The sequence below is a fragment of the Panthera pardus genome, unplaced genomic scaffold (genome assembly GCF_024362965.1).
Source record: "Panthera pardus isolate Hobbes unplaced genomic scaffold, ASM2436296v1 HiC_scaffold_8, whole genome shotgun sequence".
Taxonomy (NCBI): domain Eukaryota; kingdom Metazoa; phylum Chordata; class Mammalia; order Carnivora; family Felidae; genus Panthera; species Panthera pardus.
In genome coordinates this window covers 27,765,963-27,785,741 of record NW_026527013.1, presented here as the reverse complement: position 1 = coordinate 27,785,741, position 19,779 = coordinate 27,765,963, and the positions used below count along the sequence as shown (strand labels likewise).

The 19,779-nt window shown below is 40.0% G+C and overlaps 1 protein-coding gene across 8 annotated transcripts in view; it reads left to right on the top strand.

Annotated features, from left to right (window-relative positions):
• Positions 1–19,779, top strand: part of FHIT (fragile histidine triad diadenosine triphosphatase) — a 1,407,040-nt gene that overhangs the window by 1,146,102 nt on the left and 241,159 nt on the right. For all 8 annotated transcript variants that reach the window (XM_053896965.1, XM_019469878.2, XM_019469876.2 and 5 more), the window contains one exon: positions 82–111. In XM_053896965.1, the coding sequence (XP_053752940.1) occupies positions 82–111 (30 nt within the window). The remainder of the gene's footprint in view (positions 1–81; positions 112–19,779) is intronic.

Below are 19,779 nucleotides of genomic sequence, written 5' to 3'. Positions count from 1 at the left end.
AGGTATTTCTGAATAAGCAGGAGATACCATCTATCTGTTATCACCTCTGTTATTTATCTATTTTTTTTCTCCTACTTCTAGGATGGCCCTGAAGCCGGGCAGACTGTGAAGGTGAGTGCTTATTACGTGCATACAAATTAATAAGGGGCAATTATGAGAACTAATAAAAATCACACTGAGCCATTTGCAGCACATTGCTGGTTCATTATGTTATCTTTGAGGTCAGAGAGACCCTCAGTGTTAGAGCCATAAATCCTGACATTATAAACTATGCCAAGCAATATGTTTCCCATTAGTTTACAAGACATTTACCTTTTGTTGTAAAATTATTCTTGTGTAAATGCTAAAACAGAAGCTAAATCAAGAAGTCCTAAAACAGAAACTGAAGTCAAAAGGATTCAAGTGAGGTAGTATCTCAGAAACAGCATGTGAGCCCTGTGTGGACTGGCAGGTCCCATTTGAAGCTGAGATATCTTTGACAGGCCTTCTGGTTCTTCACACAGCCTCCTCATTCTTGAGCGACAGGCTAAGCGAGTTGTTCTCCATGTGCTAGCTCTTTTCTCCTTCTCTCCTTCTCTCCACCCACACACCTATACTTTTCCTCCCTTTGTACTTAATGCTAAAGTTCTAACCTAATGGAGTCAGTGGAGCTCGAAGATGGGTTTTTAAGTGTGCTAAAAGAGGAAAGGAGGATTTATTAGGATACTCTCTACTTTCCTAGTAAAGTAAAATAAAAGAATAAAACTTTGGCTAATGCTGAGGCTGGGTTTCAGCCCCCTTCATACAAATGCAAATTCCTCTGCAGTTAGGTCCTATGCCCAAATCACAGAAATGGCTATTTTTTTCAGTGCTAGAAATCAGAGGGAAGTTGAACTGGGGTGCTAATGTTATACTTTGCAAAATAAGGTTTTATGACTGCGAGACTGGCTATGAACAGACAAGGTAATGCTTGGCACAAAACAGCACCAAAAAAAACACAGTCTCTTTTTGGTATTAGTTTGCATATGGCTTTACTGTTTAACATAGCTACTGTGGGACTTTTAAAAGTACTTTGGGAAGTCCTCCTAAGGAGCAAATGTTCTATAGGGACTGCCACCAAATTCCTTACGATAAAAAGGAGCTGTCCTCCTGATTGCTCCAGACACATGATGTAATAGGGACAGAGGGGACTCGCCTCTTTCTTCCACCCCACTGTCCACCCCCCATGCCAGGCTTCTAAATATGTAGACACCAAAAAGAGTATAATGAGTAGCTTCTTTTTGAAATTCATTCATCCTTCCTTATTTTCTCTTTTCTTTTCTTTTCTTTTCTTTTCTTTTCTTTTCTTTTCTTTTCTTTGTTTTTAAGAGAGAGAGCATGAGCAGGGGAGGGGCAGAGGGAGAGGGAGAGAGAGAATCTTAAACAATTTCCATGCTCAGTGCAGAGCCTGATACAGGGCTTGGTCTCACAAACTGTGAGATAATGACATGAGCCAAAATCAAGAGTCAGAAGCTTAACCGACTGAGCCACCCAGGCATCCCCTGAAATTGTTTCATGAACTACAAAGCACAAAGTTTAAATCTGGTTGCTAGTTTTTTGTTTTTTTTTTTTAAACTCAGTATGTAATTGTCAATCCTGACAACACCAGATTTAGGTACTGAACGCACTATCTGATGGAATTCGTTCAAATATGGAAGTATGTCTGTAGGAACACAGCTAATAACAGGGGAGCATGTACAAACTAGATCAAATGAAATGCACAGATTGATAATAGGTACATATTAAACACATTTAAAGCTTATATGTATATATAGGTAATATAATCTCACAATTTCATTTTGGTTCTAAATGAAGGATTAAAATTATGTTCTATATAAGCAGGCGTTGAATAGAGACAATAAGTAGATAAGTGGCTTCCAGCAGCTGATGAAAGGAGGGCATGGGACAGCTAAGGGGTAAGGGTTTCTTTTTTAGGGTGATAAAAATGTTGTGGAATTAGATAGTGGTGATGTTCATGCTGCATTATGAATATTCTAAAACCTACTGAAATGTATATTTTAACATGGAAAATGTTATGGTATTTGAATTGTATCTCAATTAAGAATAGTAATAAAACACAGTAAAAGAAAAAAAAAAAAGTCACCAGACACCAAGTCTAGCAGAACTGTGCACCCTGGCTAAGGACTTTCTGATTCTAACAGTGACTACTTTTTTGATGTCCCCAGTTATCCAACCAAAAAATGTTCACGGTTTTGTCAGCTTCATTGGTGAGGATGATGGAGTAATTCTTGGCCTATAGGACTTATATATGAATTGTTGAATGTGATTATTATCACCATCACCATTGTTACTTAGTATAAGTTAATATTTTTTAACAATTCTATATTTTTTAATCAGTAGATTGTATTGCTTTGGACATCTTTCAGCTGTTTCCAGCCTAATCACAGAATTCCCCCAATATGAATTTGGCAGGGGGGGGGGGGCTGCATCTTAAATCCTTTGTAGATGATAAAATGGCTAAAAGAGAACAACCATGCACATGCATATGAAAACCTATGTGTATGACACATAGGTGTATGTGAGTGTGTGTATGACACAGTTGTGAAAACTGTCCTTTTAGGCCAACTTTGCATATGTGATGTTGTCCAATCTATGTTTTTCCAAGTGCAATCCTTATACTACCTGCATAAAAATTAATTTTGGTGTTAGTTAAACCACAAAGAAGTGGACTCTTAGTTCTTATGCTAAATCAATTGATTTAGAATCTTTGTGGTTTGGGCTTGGGAATCTTCATTGTGAACCAGCACATAATATAAGTCTTTTCAGAGTGTGGCTGTTCCTCAGTCTTGTTATTTTATGCTGATAAAATAGCTGGTAATGGCCACATACCCCTGCCGTGTGGAAACCAGCCATATAAAAGCCAGCCCCTCCAGGGAGCAAGGCAGCACCTTCAATATTCAGCTGTCTGGTTCTGAAAACTGCAGTTCAAGACTGAACATTTCATGTTTTGAAATTCACACAGTTGTGCATTTCAGGGTAGCATTTGACAGCCTGCTGCGGAAAGCGCAGTGACTGTTGGCTTCGTCTTTGCCTGTGTGTCTGACTCTTGGTATTCTGCCCAATGTCTGGGTTCGAAACCATTTGTGTCTCATGCCGGGTGGTAATAACAATAAGCCCAGTAATGATCTCTTCCCCTGAAGCAACTGTTGTTATTGTTAGTGAAGGTGTACCACTGAGCTAGACACTTGAACGTGGTGCCACTTTAGGGTTTTTTGTTTGTTTGTTTCAGGGGCTTTAAATTCTGCTTTGCAAAGAACAAGGGTGGGCTTGCTTACTCAGTAAGTGATTCATAGCAGGAAGGGGAAATATGGAAGTAAAAAGTCACCTCTTACGTTTCAGTTGATTATTCAGTCTCCTTTTGAATTTAAAAGTAGTAGAGTGCTGCTATTTACCCAGTGATCATTGCAATGATTTGAATGTCCTGCAGTCTTGAGAAACAACCTCTTTTTTTCTGGTTTTAGGCATGTATTGCAATATACATATACATGTATATACATATCACTGTATATACATATACATGTATATACAGGTACAGCCATATGTTGCTGTATTGTTAGTCTTTTCTGACCCCCATCACCCATCTGAAGTGGCTCTGCTCAATAAAGCCTTTATTCCCTATCTTGTTGCCTTATTTGATTTCCTTCAAGGCATTCTTCACTGTTTTTTTAATTTGTGTGGTTATTTTTGTTTCTGTACTTATGTTTCCTTAGTCCCTCAAGAATGTAAGCTGTTTTGAGGACTTGCATTTTGCCACTGTCTACGATGGCTCTTTTGGGTGGCCCGGGGAAAAGAATGGGGAAGATAATGGGTCTTTGCTTGAGAGAGCAAATCTACTCGTAAGTTCCTAATGTGAATGAACATGAAGCAGCAGATGATATGTACTTGTATTTCAGTGTGTGGTCAGGGCTCTGTCTGAGTTTCCTGGGATTTTTGTTAAGAATCTCCTATATCTCAGGCATCACTGACAAAGACCAGAATTTCCACTCATCAGGTTGCCAAACCATATTCCAAAATGTAATTTCAACTAGCCAAATCATTAAAGGCAGTGCTCGGTCTTTTAAAAGGGATGCTCCATAGTAAGTTTAATGTGAGCTACCTTTTAGAGAAATTAATATGTGCATCTTTGGGTGGGAGGGTGTTTTAGGTATATTAAAGAGAGAAATTTATGGCAGGCAGGCAATCTGGAATCTCATAAGAACTATTTATAGAATGTGCTTGTTTATCCTTTTTTGTGGTTATGGAATTGAATCCCCTACTTAGATAGTTCATTTTATAATATTAAGGCAGTGGGAAGTATCTTAATAACTATTGATATATTAGCAATTACTTTTCAGGTTGCTTAAGAAAGAACAAGAAAAGGAATTCTTTGAAAAAGTGTGATTTAAAAATTAAAATAAAGATAAAAACAACTGTTCCATTCACTGAAGGGTCTCTATGGTCCTAGAAGAGATTTTCCACGTAGAGATTTGGTAATCATTTCAATTCATGAACATAGAGGATATTGTAGCTCTTCATGAAGTTCAGTAGTTAATGCACTTTGGCGTCAATCAGAGGTTCCATGGGAATATTAGGTCTATTATTTTACTGTTTGACTTGGGCAAGACTCTTAGCATCTCTGAACGTCTTCGTCTTCACTTTTCTTTCTTTTTTTAAAAAATTTTAATTTTTAAAAAATTTTTTTAGAGAGAGACAGAGACAGAGCATGAGCAGGGGAGGGGCAGAGAGAGAGGGAGACACAGAATTTGAAGCAGGCTCCAGGCTCTGAGCTGTCAGCACTGAGCCTGACATAGGGCTCAAACTTGTGAACCGCGAGATCATCCAGAGCCAAAGTCAGATGCTCAACCAGCTGAGCCACCCAGGTACCCCCCACTTTTTAAAAATTTTCTAAAAATTATTTTTATTTCATCTTCAGTTTTAAAATGGAGGGAACCCTGTCTATTGTATTGAGTGATGATGAGGAGAAACCAACATGAATAGAGAGCCTAGCCCACTATCCCTGGGACCTTGTTCATGTCTCTTAATATTAATCTTACCCTCAGTTTTCTTATGTTTCTTTTGTAACATAGGCAAAGACTGGGCTTTAGGGGAATATACTTGGCATTGAGATTGCGGCCCTGATGAGTTCACAGTTATACACTGAATTGTCACTGTTGACTTTTGCCATTTTGCTTAAACTCTTGAGAAAGCTTTCTTCTGGTAAGAAGACTTGTGCTGTTTGAATACTGACTTTGAATTTATTACAAAAGTGACCAGTTGAACATTCAGAAATCCACCTTAATAATTGGGGGGAAAAATCTCTACCCTGATATATTTTTTTATCCGCTGCTCTACTCCTATGGTAATGGGTAAGTCATGGTTCTAAACCGACAGTATACTTCACAGTTACTTGAAATAGGTTTTCACAAAATAGAAACCTGCCTGCCCCCTATGCTGATTCAGTAGGTCTGGTGTGGGACCCAGGACTCTGCATTTTAACAGACACTAGGTGATTCCCATGCACACCTTATTCCAGTGCACAACTTAGCAAAGAAGTGATGAGAAGATATGGAGGACTTTCAACAGAGCTCCTTGCTTTCAACCCAGATGAATTCCTAAAATTTGGTGTGCACCGAATGGAGAAAGTGACATTTTGAGAGTAAAAATGATTTTTCTTGACTGTTATTTATTATTTTCATAATGAAAGAAATTTCACAAGAGTTGTAATTTGCCGGAGAACTTTTATCCTTTGCTTAAAGCCATGATAGAAAGTGCCTTGCCTATGTTTATGCCTAATGCCTGCATTTACTGCCTGAAAAATTAGTATTTTAAGGATGTGGTAGCTTTTCTCTTGTGGAATTGGCTTACAATTTATATCTCTTTTCTCAGAATGAATCCCATTTGCCTGAATTTGGCAAACCAAAAACAATTTCAGTGCTCAGGTCGGGATGAGTTTGTTATCCTTCTGGGGACTTGGGGACAAAACTTCTGGTCCCTGGGTCTGTCGGCAGGAAAAGGGACCATGAGCCTGCCTGTCTCCTATGGGAAAGTTCCTCTCTTCTACTAAGCCTCAAGCCTTCTTCTAAGTAGGTATCAAATCATTGTGCATGTGTGTGTGTGTATTTATTTCGAAATGATCGATTTTGATTTGCATGATGTCATGAAAAAACACTGAAAGAAAAATTAACCAGACGTTAATTAACCGGGTGTTTTCTGGTTACTATGTGTTTTTTATTTTCGCTGTCCTTTCACTGTCACAGGCAACTTCGGTGGATGGGTTGAGGGATTCTGGAAATGGAGTGAGGATAGAGGGAAAATGGCATCAGCATTCCAACATACTGATGGAGAGACAGATGACCTGGTTTCAGTCCCAGAACTGTCACCTACCAGGGGTATGACCCAGCAAAAGTTAACCTTTCCTAGCCCCACCATCCATTTATAAATTGATAACACGAGGGCCTCAGTGATACCCTTCCTCCTAGGGGTGTTGCAAAGACTAAATGGCTTAATGCATGTAAGTGTTTTCAAAAGAGTACTTGGCATGCAATACATCTGAATAAATGTTTGTTCTAGTTTTATAATTTTCACTGAATCCTCATAACCCTCAAAAGTAGGCATTGATATTTGACATGTGAGGAAACCGAGGTTTATAGAGGTAGAGTAACAAATCACACCATACACGACTGGCAGGTAGTAGAGCAAAGATTCAAACCCAGGCCTGTCTGAGAGCCCCTCTCCATTATATCATGCAGCCAGCTGTTCCTAAAAGCACCTTGCACCCAATAAGCACAGGGGAAAATGCACAAGGAGAGGTTTTGTAAATATATTTCCACCCATAACACAAATTAATTTGCATTATTTTTCTCTGATTAGAATAATATTGGTTTCTCCCTAAAAATACCCACAGGATTCTCTCTGTTTAACTTTATTATACAGGTAAAGGTCAACTAAACTAAATGCTGTTTTATTACTGTATGCCAGTTTATAGCAGAATTATATGTTTTAGGTGTTTAATTTTTCATTAGTGCTACCAAACAAATTTCTTTAGTAATTGGAGGCCCTGACATAAGCAAAGTGGATATTTGGCTGTTAAATTTATTTTGGGATACGTAGCACAGAAATGAGGCAGATACACTCTTAATGTCAATGTTTTATAGATCTCCGTAGACTGTCTTTTACACCTGATGTTCAGTATGGGGGTTTTATTTAATCACTGTCAAGTGAAATATCCTGTGAAAAGCAAAGTGCTCTGTAGACCCTAAAATGCTACATAAATGTAAGGTGTCATTATTCAGAGTCACTTTCTTAACTCTGTTGATGCAGTAAGGGCTGTCACTCACTGTTGTCATTTTAGTGTGGAATAGTAGGTGCTCAGTAAGTAATCACTGAAGGAATTTCTCTCTTGGTATTTTGCTCTGTATGTTTCTAGCCTGGGAAATAACGTGTATAATTCTCTAATTCCATTTAATTAGATCATTGTAGGTTTAAAGTTTTCAACCTGTGGCATGTAAATAATTAGCTTGGCCAACATTTCAACAAACAAACAAACAAAAATCAAGGCGGCAGGGGGGAATGAGAGAAAAGGCAAAATAAACTCAGCCTAATCATGTGATGAGGATTCAGTTTTGATGAAATGTAAGTGTTCATGTCAGTCTCAGTAGATGAGCCATTTGTCATAAACCACACCACACACCTTAAATGTAGACTGAGGGGTGAATGTCCATTAAATAATGTGTGGTTTGGTTGAAACTGGACATTGTAGCTGAATCAGATACAGATGATATTACAAACTTCTATTTCAGGAATTATTAACAGCAGAAATAACAAAATACAGAGGCAGATTACTTATAGGCTATGTATCTTAACTGTAAAAATGCAGATGGGTAATATTGCTTAGAGATATGGACACAAAGAGGGTTGGGATTCCCTCACGTGGAAATATTAAGGAGAAGGAGCGCACCGTGGGGTGTCACAGGTATCCAGTAGCCTTCAACTCCATAGATCTCTTTTATTTTTAAGATGGGTAATGTGTACCCATTTGTTCATCACATTATTTATATTTTGTAATATCACTGATATTTTAAATGTATTTTCAAAAGAAATATACAGCTTTGTCTATACTTTTTATTTCACAGGGGTCCCACTGAAGGTTTTCCATCAATAAATGACTATTATAATTCATTCTTATTCCTTTATTATCTTTAGCAAATAACTGATTCTCACACCTATGTTCAATTCTCTGATAATGGGGCCCATAATATAGATTTCTGAAAAGCCCGCAGTTGATTTTGATGTTGCCCAGATTTAGGAACAGCTTTTTTCATATATTTCTTTTTTTAAGTTTTTTTTTTTTTAATTTATTATTTTGAGAGAGAGAGAGTGTGCATGCACAAGCATGAGAGAGGTAGAGAGAGGATCCCAAGCAGGCTCTGTGCTGTCAGCATGGAGCCTAATATGGGGCTCAAACTCACAAATTGCGAGATCATAACCTGAGCCAAAATCAAGAGTTGGACACTGAACCAACTGAGCCACCAGGCACCCCTTAACATATTTCTATAAATACATTTTGATTCTTGGTCAAAGTGGCCTAGGCTTGATTCTTGCTGCCATATCCATCCTAAATCATTCAGTCCCTTGAAGGGGCTCCTCTTTGCCTTTTATGCTGAAACCATCAGTAAATTAATTCTTAAGATACAAAAGCAGCTGGAATAGTAAGGATTTGATGACTAAGTCTGGGTCAAATGCAAACCAGGTTAATGAATAATGGACATGGCAGCCTGCAGAGCTCCAGAAATGGAAGAATTAGAATAATGACCTTCCTAATGACATTTAAGTGAAAAATTCTGGGTTGGTGAGAATCTGTAATGGCCCTTGGGCTAAACACAGTGAAAATTTCTGCCCCCTCCCTCAGTATGAATTATGTTAGTGCTGGGAAAGGATAATTTTGAAATCTTCACATGCCGCGAGGCATCAGTACTACACCTGCGGTCTCCTAGAGGATTCCCTTTCTAGAGAGGCTATTCATCTCCCAAGATCAGGAAAATTGAGGTGTACATCTCTGGAAGCCTCCTGAGTCATATTAATCCCAAACCTCAGGGGGAAGAGACAAAACTGATGGTCTGGAATCCCTCTGGGCTCATTCTACATACAGATGATACTTTGGGGTGCTGGTAACGAAAACTCTCCTTTCTTTCCCTGGTAGCTTATTCTCTTAAATAAGCCTCTCTTGTTCCTGATGTTACATGAAAAGTCAACATGAAGTTGTTTAGGTTGTTGATCTTGCCCAAAGTGGTTTAGAAGAATAAACATTGTTGAATGAACAACGTGAACTCACCAAATACTCTTTTACTTCGTGGTGAAATCCATTTATCCTAATGTTCACATCCAAATATCCCACCATAGGGTCTATATATCAGTACTTGTTACCTGAAAAATGTTTTCTTACCGTGCTTTGTATACCGGGACTGTGATAAACAACCCAGCAGGGCCTTTTATTTGTTTCAATTCATCTGTTGGTTGTAAATGGTATAAATTCCTAGATGTAATCAGGTTCTAGCAGTATAATTTTGACAAAACGATTCATCCATGGAAGGAGTAAATATGATTCCAAGCTCAGCTCTGCCATCAGATGACCAGAGATGAGAGTCACCCTCGAGGAAGAAACTCAGAGCCTGGATAACTCAGAGAATCCCAGAAGGGCAAATGACCTTGGAAGGCACATGGTGTCATCACCTGTTGTGCAAATGATCCCTGTCAGTAGCCTTTAAATTGGTCTGTCATCTTCCTCTCTCTCTCTGGAAACCCAGTGCACACTGAAGGAAACACTTCTAGTTTTATACAGCTCCAATCTGTGGTTGACAATGAGCATCTCCTCACTACCAAAGGTATCCTGTTCCTAACTCCCAAGGAGTGAGCATTCTGTCTGCTCATGTTTTATTATCTAACATTCTATTGTTATTTTAATTTATTCTTCCAGTGTCTACTATGTTCCAGGTATTGTCACAGGCCCTGGCAGACAAAGAAGAGTGAGGCATAGTCCCTATCTTTAAAGGCAGTCTCTGAAATAAGTGCTAGAGTAGAAGAAGACTGAGAGGTTGTGGGAATTTTGTAGTGCCTATGAATCCCTCTCCCAAGAAGGGTTTATTGAGCACCTACTATACTTAGGTGCTGCCAGGCACTGGGGAGCCATGGAAGAACAAGCAGCCAAGGAACAGCCCTCACCCTACTTGTCCGACTTCTCTACACCCAATGAATGCATAAAATAATTGCAAGCTTTGAGCAGTGTTAAAAAGGCAGTACCATGGTGCTGTGAAAGGAAGAACATGGAGGGAGGAAAGGCGGTGGAGTGGCCAGCAAAGTTCTCCTGGAGAGGTAAACTGAGACCTGAGAAATGATAAGGGTCTATCCGGATGGAGAGCTGTGGAAGAAAGAGCATTCTGGGCAGAAAGAGATACAAGTGATGAGCTTGGGACGTTCTAGGAGATGATTGAAGTCCTTGGGGGCAGGAATTTGGGGGCAGAGAGATGTGAACAAGAAACCAGTTATGCCAGGCCTTGTACACCCTGGTAAGGGGTTGTAATTCAATTTTTAATGTGTTCAGTGTTTGGATTATATTCCAAGGGCAGAGGGTATTTCATGTGTGCCACATGTGATGGGTCACCTTAATTAATTTGGCTTTTAAGTTTCTAAGTCCAGTTTTCCAGAACTTGAATAATTTTGTCTCATATCTATCTTGAGCACTATGGTTGTCTTCCTGGCTTGTTTTCTTGATTCCTCCATTATTTAGCAGTTAAGAAGTCAGGGTGTGTTTTAATCCATCTGAATATTGGATTCACATCTAGCTACAGGTGTGAACCCTGTTTGGTGTAATTCAGGAGCCAGCAAACTTTATCATACATGTCCAGAGAGTAAGCATTTTAGGCTTTTGGGGCCAGGTGTCACAATACCCTTGCCTTTGCAGCATGAAGGCCGCCAAAGAAAATATGTAAATAAATTTGCACAAATAAATGTGGCTGTATTCCAATAAAACTTTATTTAAAAAAACAGGCCATGGGCCAGATTTGTTCCAAAGGCTGTAGTTTCCTCATCCCTGCCCTAAGCCATTTCTCTCTGCCAACTTATGAGTTTAGTTAACCCTGACCTAAGCCACCTAAGGATTCCATTCGCTTTAGGGATGGTTGTTCCCAGCCTCATGGAGAACTTGTATCCATTGTCTGTGGGTAGAGATATGAATAAGGAAGCAGTAACCCTGACAGTTGCAACAACTATCTTAGGATTCATGGGTCATTCTGCTATAGAGTGAAGCAGATACTGAGTGTGTAGTGGCAGAGACAGAAGTTGGACCCTGGGTGACATTACCAGGTTGCTGAATTAACCAGTCCTGAAGTCTGCACCACCTCCAGACTTTTTGGTTAGTTGATCCATTAAAGTTGAAGTTCCTGCTACCTCCAGTGGAAAACATCCTCAACTAGATCATCTGCTCTAAAATATTCAGTTATTGTTACTCCTTAATATGCTTAACTGGCAGTTTGCATTAAGTGCTTCTGCGTATCTGCAATACTCATCACATGCCAATGGGAATCCTTGAGTGAAAGTTTGAGAATCAATGGCCCTAGAAAAGCTTAACTTCCAATAGGCTCCCTTTGGTGCATGACCACAAGGTAATTCCATTAACTTTAATGATGGTCGTGCTGTACAAAATGGGTCCTGTTAGTCTATTCTTCCCCTTATTTTTTAACATTAAATCTTATCCTGCAGCTAATTCTTCAGGGTAAGATATGTTCACCGATGCCATTCATTTCTTGGCCTTTATTAATATATGCAAGACTCTCTTAGGGAGGGAGTTGGGTACATTAAAAATGAATCCACTGCCCCATTTGTCGACTGTGAGAAAACCCGAGTCAGGGACATCAATGGATTATTATTGATTGTTGTAAGATCCAATAAAATCATAAATATAGCTCAAACAATTACTGTGGCCACATTAGCAAATTATCAAATCTATAACTTTCCTTGGGGCCTGGCCTCAGAGATTTAAATAAAATGCCAGAGGGAGCAAAGTTGTATTTTAGGAATGTGACAAACCAGGGCCAGGATAGAGAAATTTATGATTTAATTTGCTGTGCAATCTAATTGAGAATAACTGTTGGATTTCTAAAAAGCGAACTTTGATTAGGTTAGGCTAGGCACCAGAAATAAACTGGAAATATGGGTCAGTTTATACTTTTCTGAGCATCTGTCACAAGGGGGAAAGGAAAGTGTTCATTGTGGGGAATGACTTTCCTGGGTGACCTTCTACCCTGCCTTCTGTGTTCTTATTTCCTGTGTTCAGATAATTGCATTATACCTGAGACTAGCTGGCTCTTCCCAGAAACGTGCTTTTTACGCTCTTCACCAAGTGTCAATTTCCCCCCATTTAGAAATAAATCAATTCAGAATGAAATTACCCAGAGCATTCATTTTTCACCATCTAGTAAATGAGGCTCTCTCAAAAACAGGAGGTCCTCCCTTTTTTGGTTCAGGCTTAATAACATCCTCTTCTTACACAGAAGTAGTGCAGAACTGTTGTCCCTGCCTTCTCCCGGCTTTTCATCTTTGGTGGGCTGCTAGGCAGGATTTGCCCTGTAACATGTATATTGGCATGTTCATGGATTCCTTTGCATATTTTCTGAAGATCTAATGGGATGTCGGACTTCCCGGTTTAAATTTCTAATCCCCAGCAGGTTGGGAGGGAGCAGCCTGTAGCACCCTATCATCCATTAGCCACTGTAATCATCCATCTGAAGCCCTGGGCTCTGCCTCATGCTGATGACAGGCACACCAGTGGCTAGGTTTTCAGGAATGGATTGGCTCATCTTGCAGCTCACTTCAGGAAAATAGAAAAGCAATTTGCACAAAGATAAAGGAGATTTCATAGTGATCTGGGTAGAGCTGGCTAACGGATTTCTACCGGCAGTCAGCAAAGCTCGAAAACCCAGCTGAGAAATGATAAATTACTGCTAACTGTCCTAATTATCCCTTGACACTCCGTGTTGAAACCTGACTAAATTTTGCTGAAACTTACAAATAGGAAAGAAATTTAAGGTTTAATAAATTACCCATAATAGAAATGCTGGGAGAGAGGGAGGGAGAGAGAGAGACAAACAGAGAGAGAGGGAGCAAGCATGATGCCTATAGCAGAGGGCCCGTACTGATCACCCAATGGTTTCTTGAGCCTTACCAAGAGAAGGTGGGGGAAATGTGTTGAATAAATTGTAATTTTAATTACAAACCTAATTGATTATATTCAGCACACTCATCAGGTTAAGAAAGACGAGGAGTCAACTCCCAAGGTCATTACATTAATAAGACACGGTAAGCATGTAATTGGCGTTGAGTTGTGAACATCACGTTCTTCTCTGCAAACAGCATAATCCACGTACTATTTTTGAAGGGTCGCACACTGACTAACTTTGTTTCTTTATATTTTGGTACAATCATCTTGTACTAACCCATCTTTCATGTGTTATAGTTTCAGCTTTACCTTCATTCATTGTATAAATCCACGTAAAGTCCTTCCAGTGATGGCTAGCTTACTTTTTACCAGCTATCTTATTCCATTTTTAGATGACTTCAGTTAGAAAAATGTATTTTTCCTTTTTCATTTTTTTCTCTTCTTCTTCCTCTTCCACCTTATCTTTTCCTGTGAACCAGCAGTCACAAGACTGGAATCTTTGTTCTTTTCCTTTTCTCTTTGGAGTCTGGGCAGTCTGGTTTAATTCTGTATTTCCTCTCCTTCTCAAAAACCGTATAGGAGTTGGAAGATGTGCTCTTGTCCTTCTACAGAATCATCATTGCCTTTAACTGTGTACATGACCTGGTTTTTACTCCTTTGTCACACTTGTCCCCACATCTGGGTGTTCTCTGCTGATTGTTCTATTTTAAACATGTTGCTGAGAATCACACGGAGGCCTCCAGAGGGCACAGGAGCAAGAGTTTTATGCAGTTCTTGGCACATAGTAGGCTCTCACTAAGTGTTTGTTGGACATGAGGATGGTATAGAGCCTCCGGCCTGGGTGTCCATGCTGCAGATGAAGATTGTCAAAAATTAAATGGTTAGAAAAATCTTGTTGACAGGGACACAGCTGGATGGTGGGTTTTGCTGGTGCCTTTTCATATTTTGAAGACCATGGAATCTGGTCAGTGATACGGGATCCTGTGATGTCAGTACCCTCAAGACCAACTGGGAGGTAAATTGATAGAGATGCTCTTTGTTCTCTCGGTGGTCAAATGCTAACACTGGAATGAAATCTGAGCTAATATTCTTAATTAAGCAGTGATCTGTGGGGGCTCTTTCCACACCAAGGGTGTTTTCCAGAGACTGACTGTTCTCATGTCTAATCCTCACCAAGCTTTCATGCTAATTATTTTCCCTCAAGCAGGCATATAAAAATCACCCAGAATGCTTTGACTCTTTGGGGTGACAATTAGAAGCATAATTTAGTGAAAGGCAGCTAACTCATTAAATTCTGGGAGTTGGAAGGATCATGGAATCTTTGAAGTCTGAAAGCTATAGACCTTTTCTATGGAAAAACTCAGGTATATGCACAAAATATTGTGTTTGCTTTCAGGGGTCTGCTGGCCCCATGACACCGTGTGGATTGCTCCCCTGGCCTTACCTGAATTGCTGTCTTCCACCTATATTCAGTGGCAGTTAGTATTGCTAGTGTAGGTGGATGGGGTAAATCATGAGGCAGGTCACAATGAGCTATGTTCTCCCTATTTGAGAGATTTACCTTATAAAATAGGTCTCTCACTCAGAAGAAGTATTTGGTCTGAGGATTCAAAGACTGGCTCTATCTACTCTTAGTTGTATGGTGTTAGGCAAGTGGTTTTGTTTCCTTGTCTGTGAAATTGGAATAAGAGCACTCCCTCTTGCATAGGATTTTTATGAGTATCACATAAAGTCACAAATTGGGAAACTCTCCACACAGTGCTTGGCACACTGTATTTTTTATTTGCTAGTGATTTTTTGAGACCTGACTGTTTGCCGGCCTCTGTTCTAGCTTCTGTGATGACAGCAAAGAATGAGGCAGATGTGTAGTGCCTACCGTCAAAGAGAGCATCTTCTCTCATCTTAATCTCCATCACCCTTGCGTCAAGCAGTGCAGATGGGAATATCAAGAGAGACACCCATAGAGAGGAGTTGAAGTGGATTCCAGTTTACTTCCAGCCGCTTGTGTCATCCTGTTAATGGGCCCAGAATTCTTATTAATGGAAGCACTCTGGTCTCTCAAACGGAACTGAATGTGCAGAGCTAGTTCTTTCATGCTGCAGGCAGTGAGGTCTACCAGCTGTCCTTGAGGGGGAAGGGGAGCAGTGTGTATCACCTCCAGACACACAAGATGTCTGCAAAGCGTGTGCCCCTGAAACAGGTGTTTGTTCCTTTAAGAAGCAGAATGTTATTCATCCTGTGCATCACGGATTCTTTAATAAATGGACAGTAAAGTGATTGAGAAAATATTTCCTCCATAGCTTAGCCAAGATAGATCCTTATTCTGATGTTAAATTTGCATAAACAGGAAGTGAGGATTTCTTCAACTTCTAAGGACCAGGCATGACCTTAAAACCAGGCTGGACATTCATAGGAACTCATTCCATTCAGCTGTTAAATTTTACTTCCCTCTTCAAAAGACTAAGTTTGACTTTAAGATAGATTTAAGAAACATAGAAGTTGAGATTTGAGAGTTAGAAAGCTTAGACTTCAGGGAGTTAAATCTCAAGTTAAGTTTAAGAGAGTGAAATTGGAAGTTTACCTAGAATGGAGTTTGAAGTTTTCAATGTGATGAGGGTTTGTTCTGTTTTTACGATTTCTCAGTCCCCCTCTAGATTTCCTTTGTAGCTTCCTCTTGCAGCTGCTGGTGCGGGGTATCCTGGATATGACTGTCAGAAGGAGGAGCAGAGCTGAGGACATTCAGAGCTTAGACGCACCCCCAGCTTCCACAGGGGTGGGGAGCGTTCCCCAGCAAAGTGGGGGATGGATGGTGGTGCTCCTTCCCCCAGGGGGGTGGGGCCCTGCTGCCCTCCGGTCCCACCCGCCAAGGTCCCCGCTGCCACCTCCATAGACTGACCTCAGAGAACATTCGTTATGTAGACACTCTGCCATCTGTCGTGCTGCAGAGGCTTCCAGACTAGAACAGAAACAGGTGTGATGTCAAAGTAACTTAGTGAAGAAACAAGTTGAAAGGGGAACTCAGAAATAGCCTGCCACGTTGTAAGCTCTCCTCCATGCCTCCCTAGTGGCCGGCTCCTTGTAAGGCTGGGAAAGCTAGTTTGGGCTCTAGTCTGGTCCTGGGTGGCTTTCTGGAGGCACACGTGGGACTGTTGTGTGGCTTGCAAGTGGCAACAGGCATCATGGTATGGATCCCTCTGTGGGGCTCATGCTGGCTTGTCACTGGTTGGCTGTGGGAGTGCCCTCCTGAACCTGTTCTTTCTGAGGCATTCCATTGCCAGAGCTGTGAGAAGGATTTGTTGTTCTTGTCAGATGAAGCATGGAATTTTTTTTTTCCTTTTGAACTCCAGGGAAGAATGAATTCTCTGGTTGCAATGGTGTCAGTGGCACTTCTTTTGTGATGATGTGCTAAGGCTATTCTAGTTGTGTTTTGTTTAGTTTTGCTGGCAGTGGATTGTTGGTATTACTGAGAGAAGTATATGTGCTTTCACTAAAACAATTGATGGTTACCTCATCTTTCAATAACTGTAATGAACATCTATTTGTATTAATATTAATAATTTATATATTTTTTATTAAAGTTATAAAGTGCTTCACATCACATGCTTTAAATGATTTGTGTGGGGCAGAATAGCACAGGGCTAAGGCTTTGGAACCAGAATGCTGGGCTTCAAATCCTGGCTCTACTTTTTACCAGGTGTGTGACTTTGGGCAAGTTGTTTAACATCTCTGATCTTAGTTACCTCATCTGTAGAAGGCAGATAATGATAGTACCTGGCTTCATAGAATTGTTGTGATGATCATAAGAGTTAAGGGAAGTATAGGACTTTTATCACAGTGCTAGCATATGGGATGCCTTAGTAAATGGTAGCTATTATCATCGAATTATTAACATCATCAGTGCTGTTGCTACTATGTTCCCAACAGCCTGTGAAGCAGGTATGCCACCAGGAATTTTATCTTAATTTAAAAGACGAGGTGACTGAGGCTCAGAGGGGAAAAGTGACTTGCTCAGGGACTAGATTCCAGTCAGAGACACAGGTGAACAGAAACTCAGACCCAGGACACCTCATCTACCGAGAAAACGTTGGTAGAGCCCTACTGATGCCCTCATGCTGTGTGATTTCTGCAGTCCCTTCCTCATCAGAGTATGGCTAATAAACTCAACTCCCAGAAACAGCTTTTAAACCAAAACATTTAATTGTCTGTGGCAGAGGAGAATGGAATCTGGAACTTTTCTTTACACAGAGTGTTCTCAACTGGGCAGGTAGACGCCTTTTGAAGACTGGTATTAGGCATCATAAATTCCTCCATTCTCAGACTGAATAAAACACCTCCCTTAAATTAAAAATGCATTCTAGGGGCTCCGGGGTGACTCTGTCGGTTAAGTGTCTGACTCTTGATTTCGGCTCAGGTCATGATCTCATAGTTGCATGGATTTGAGCCCTGCATCAGACTTTGTGCTGACCACATGCAGAGCCTGCTTGGGATTCTCTCTCTGCCCCTTCCCTGCTTGTGCTCTCTCTGTCTTTCTCAAAATAAATAAATAAACTTCAGACAAATAAAAATAAAAATGCATTCCGTGCTCACAGTGATATTATTTTAGATTTTTTAACACTGTTTTAATACAGTCCATGTATAACCAGTTTTATCTTTTAAAAAGATCAGTTACCAGCCTTAAAGAATATATAATGAACTCTAACAAACATTACTTGTTACAGACTTTGTACAGTGTTGTCCTAAGTTCCAGATTTAGAAGCTTTGTGAGACTTGGTACCTCTGTTCCAGGGATATGCAGTTCTGTAGGAAAGACAAGAAATGTTTGCAGATAACCAAAAACACAGCGGCATGTTGTAAGGACAAAGCAGTGAGTGCAAAGTGAAAATGAAATACCCTGGATTCAGCTGGCTAAGGAAGTTCCTTGGCTGTAAGAGAACTGTCTTAGAGTAGCTGTTCTGCAAGAAAAAGGGTGGGCCACGAATTACCTGTGTGAAACATTAGAGGCAGAAACCATTAGTAGGGTTACACATAATTGTTTGTTTTTAGTTTTTAGCTAGTTACTATTTCATCAACAGTTGGACTTCTTATGGGTAGAATCGTTATATCCAGTGTTTGAAGAAACATACTGTTGGCTGAGTAAAGTTGGTAATTGTGTGGTAGATTGAGTATCATTGCATTCAGAAACATTTTCAGTCCTGTTGGGGCCTTGGTCTTTACTGTTGATGCTATTGCAAAGTTGTTGTGGTTTCTTCAGAACTTTCTTTCTGTTCTGTGAAAAAGCTGCATGTCAGTATCTGTTACACAGATAACATCGGTTTCTGGTGCCTTCCTTCTGCACTGCACACAAAACATTATGCAACCCTTTGGAAGACGAAGAAAATAGGCACAGAGCAGTATATTCTATGTAAAATCTCTAATAAATGTTTAATAAAACTCAAGTGCTTTGGGTTCAGGGATGGAATATTCTTTTTTGCCTTATGTTTTTTAAAATTTTTAATGTTTATTTATTTTTGAAAGAGATAGAGTACAAGCAGGAGAGGGAGAGGGGGAGAGGGGGAGAGAGGGAGAGAGAATGTGAAGCAGGCTCCAGGCTCTGAGCCATCAGTACAGAGCCGGACATGGGGCTCAAACTCACAAATGGTGAGATCATGACCTGAGCTGAAGTTGGACGCTTAACCAACTGAGCCACCCAGGGGTCCCTTTACCTTATGTTTTGATCATTGACTGCTTGATTCAGTCTCTGGGAATAATGGGTTTGTAACATGTTTCCTGAAAATCTTGATTGGTGTTGGTACACACTTATAAAGAAGCATGAGTGGGGAATAATTTGGTTTTAGTGGAGGCTATATCCATTGATCCAACTGAAATATTCTACAAATTGATTTTAGAGTTAGTATTTCTTTAAATTAAGAGTGGCATTTGTATTCCCCTTGGGAAGCTTAATTATGAAAACAATTCTTAAACGTGTAACAACAACAACAACAACAACAAAACAGAATGTAAGTCTGTAAGTAGATATATGTCTTATATTTGTGGGGTCTTGATAGCAGGCTAATTCTGTTTAGCTTCAAAGTAACATAGTATAAAAATAAAAATCAGTACTGATTTCTGGAGGGGAGTAGCAGGGAAAAGAGCAGTGAAGTCTGGAATTCATGTTCTGTATTCTTATTGCATACTGGCTAGTCCCATAACCTTGTCAAATCTTTCATTGTTCTTTTTCCTCTGATCCCTTTTTCTTCTTTTTGGTTTTTTTTTTCCCCTTGCCGTCATCTCCTTTTTCCTGCATATGTTAAAGCTATTTCGGTTGCAAGTGGCAAAAAAACCACAAACTGGATAAAGTAAATGGAGGTTTTATTGAGTCATATAATTAAAGAAGTCATCCAAGTCTAGCTTCAGGTATGGCTTGATCCAGAAACTCAATGCCTTAAGGACCCGTTGTCCCCCATCTCCCACCCTGTGGTATTTCTTTTGCTCTATGTTTCCTGTAAGGCAAGGGACAGGTATGAGCCTCGCTGTGGAAATGGCAGTAGTGAGTTGAGCATCTTGACTGATTT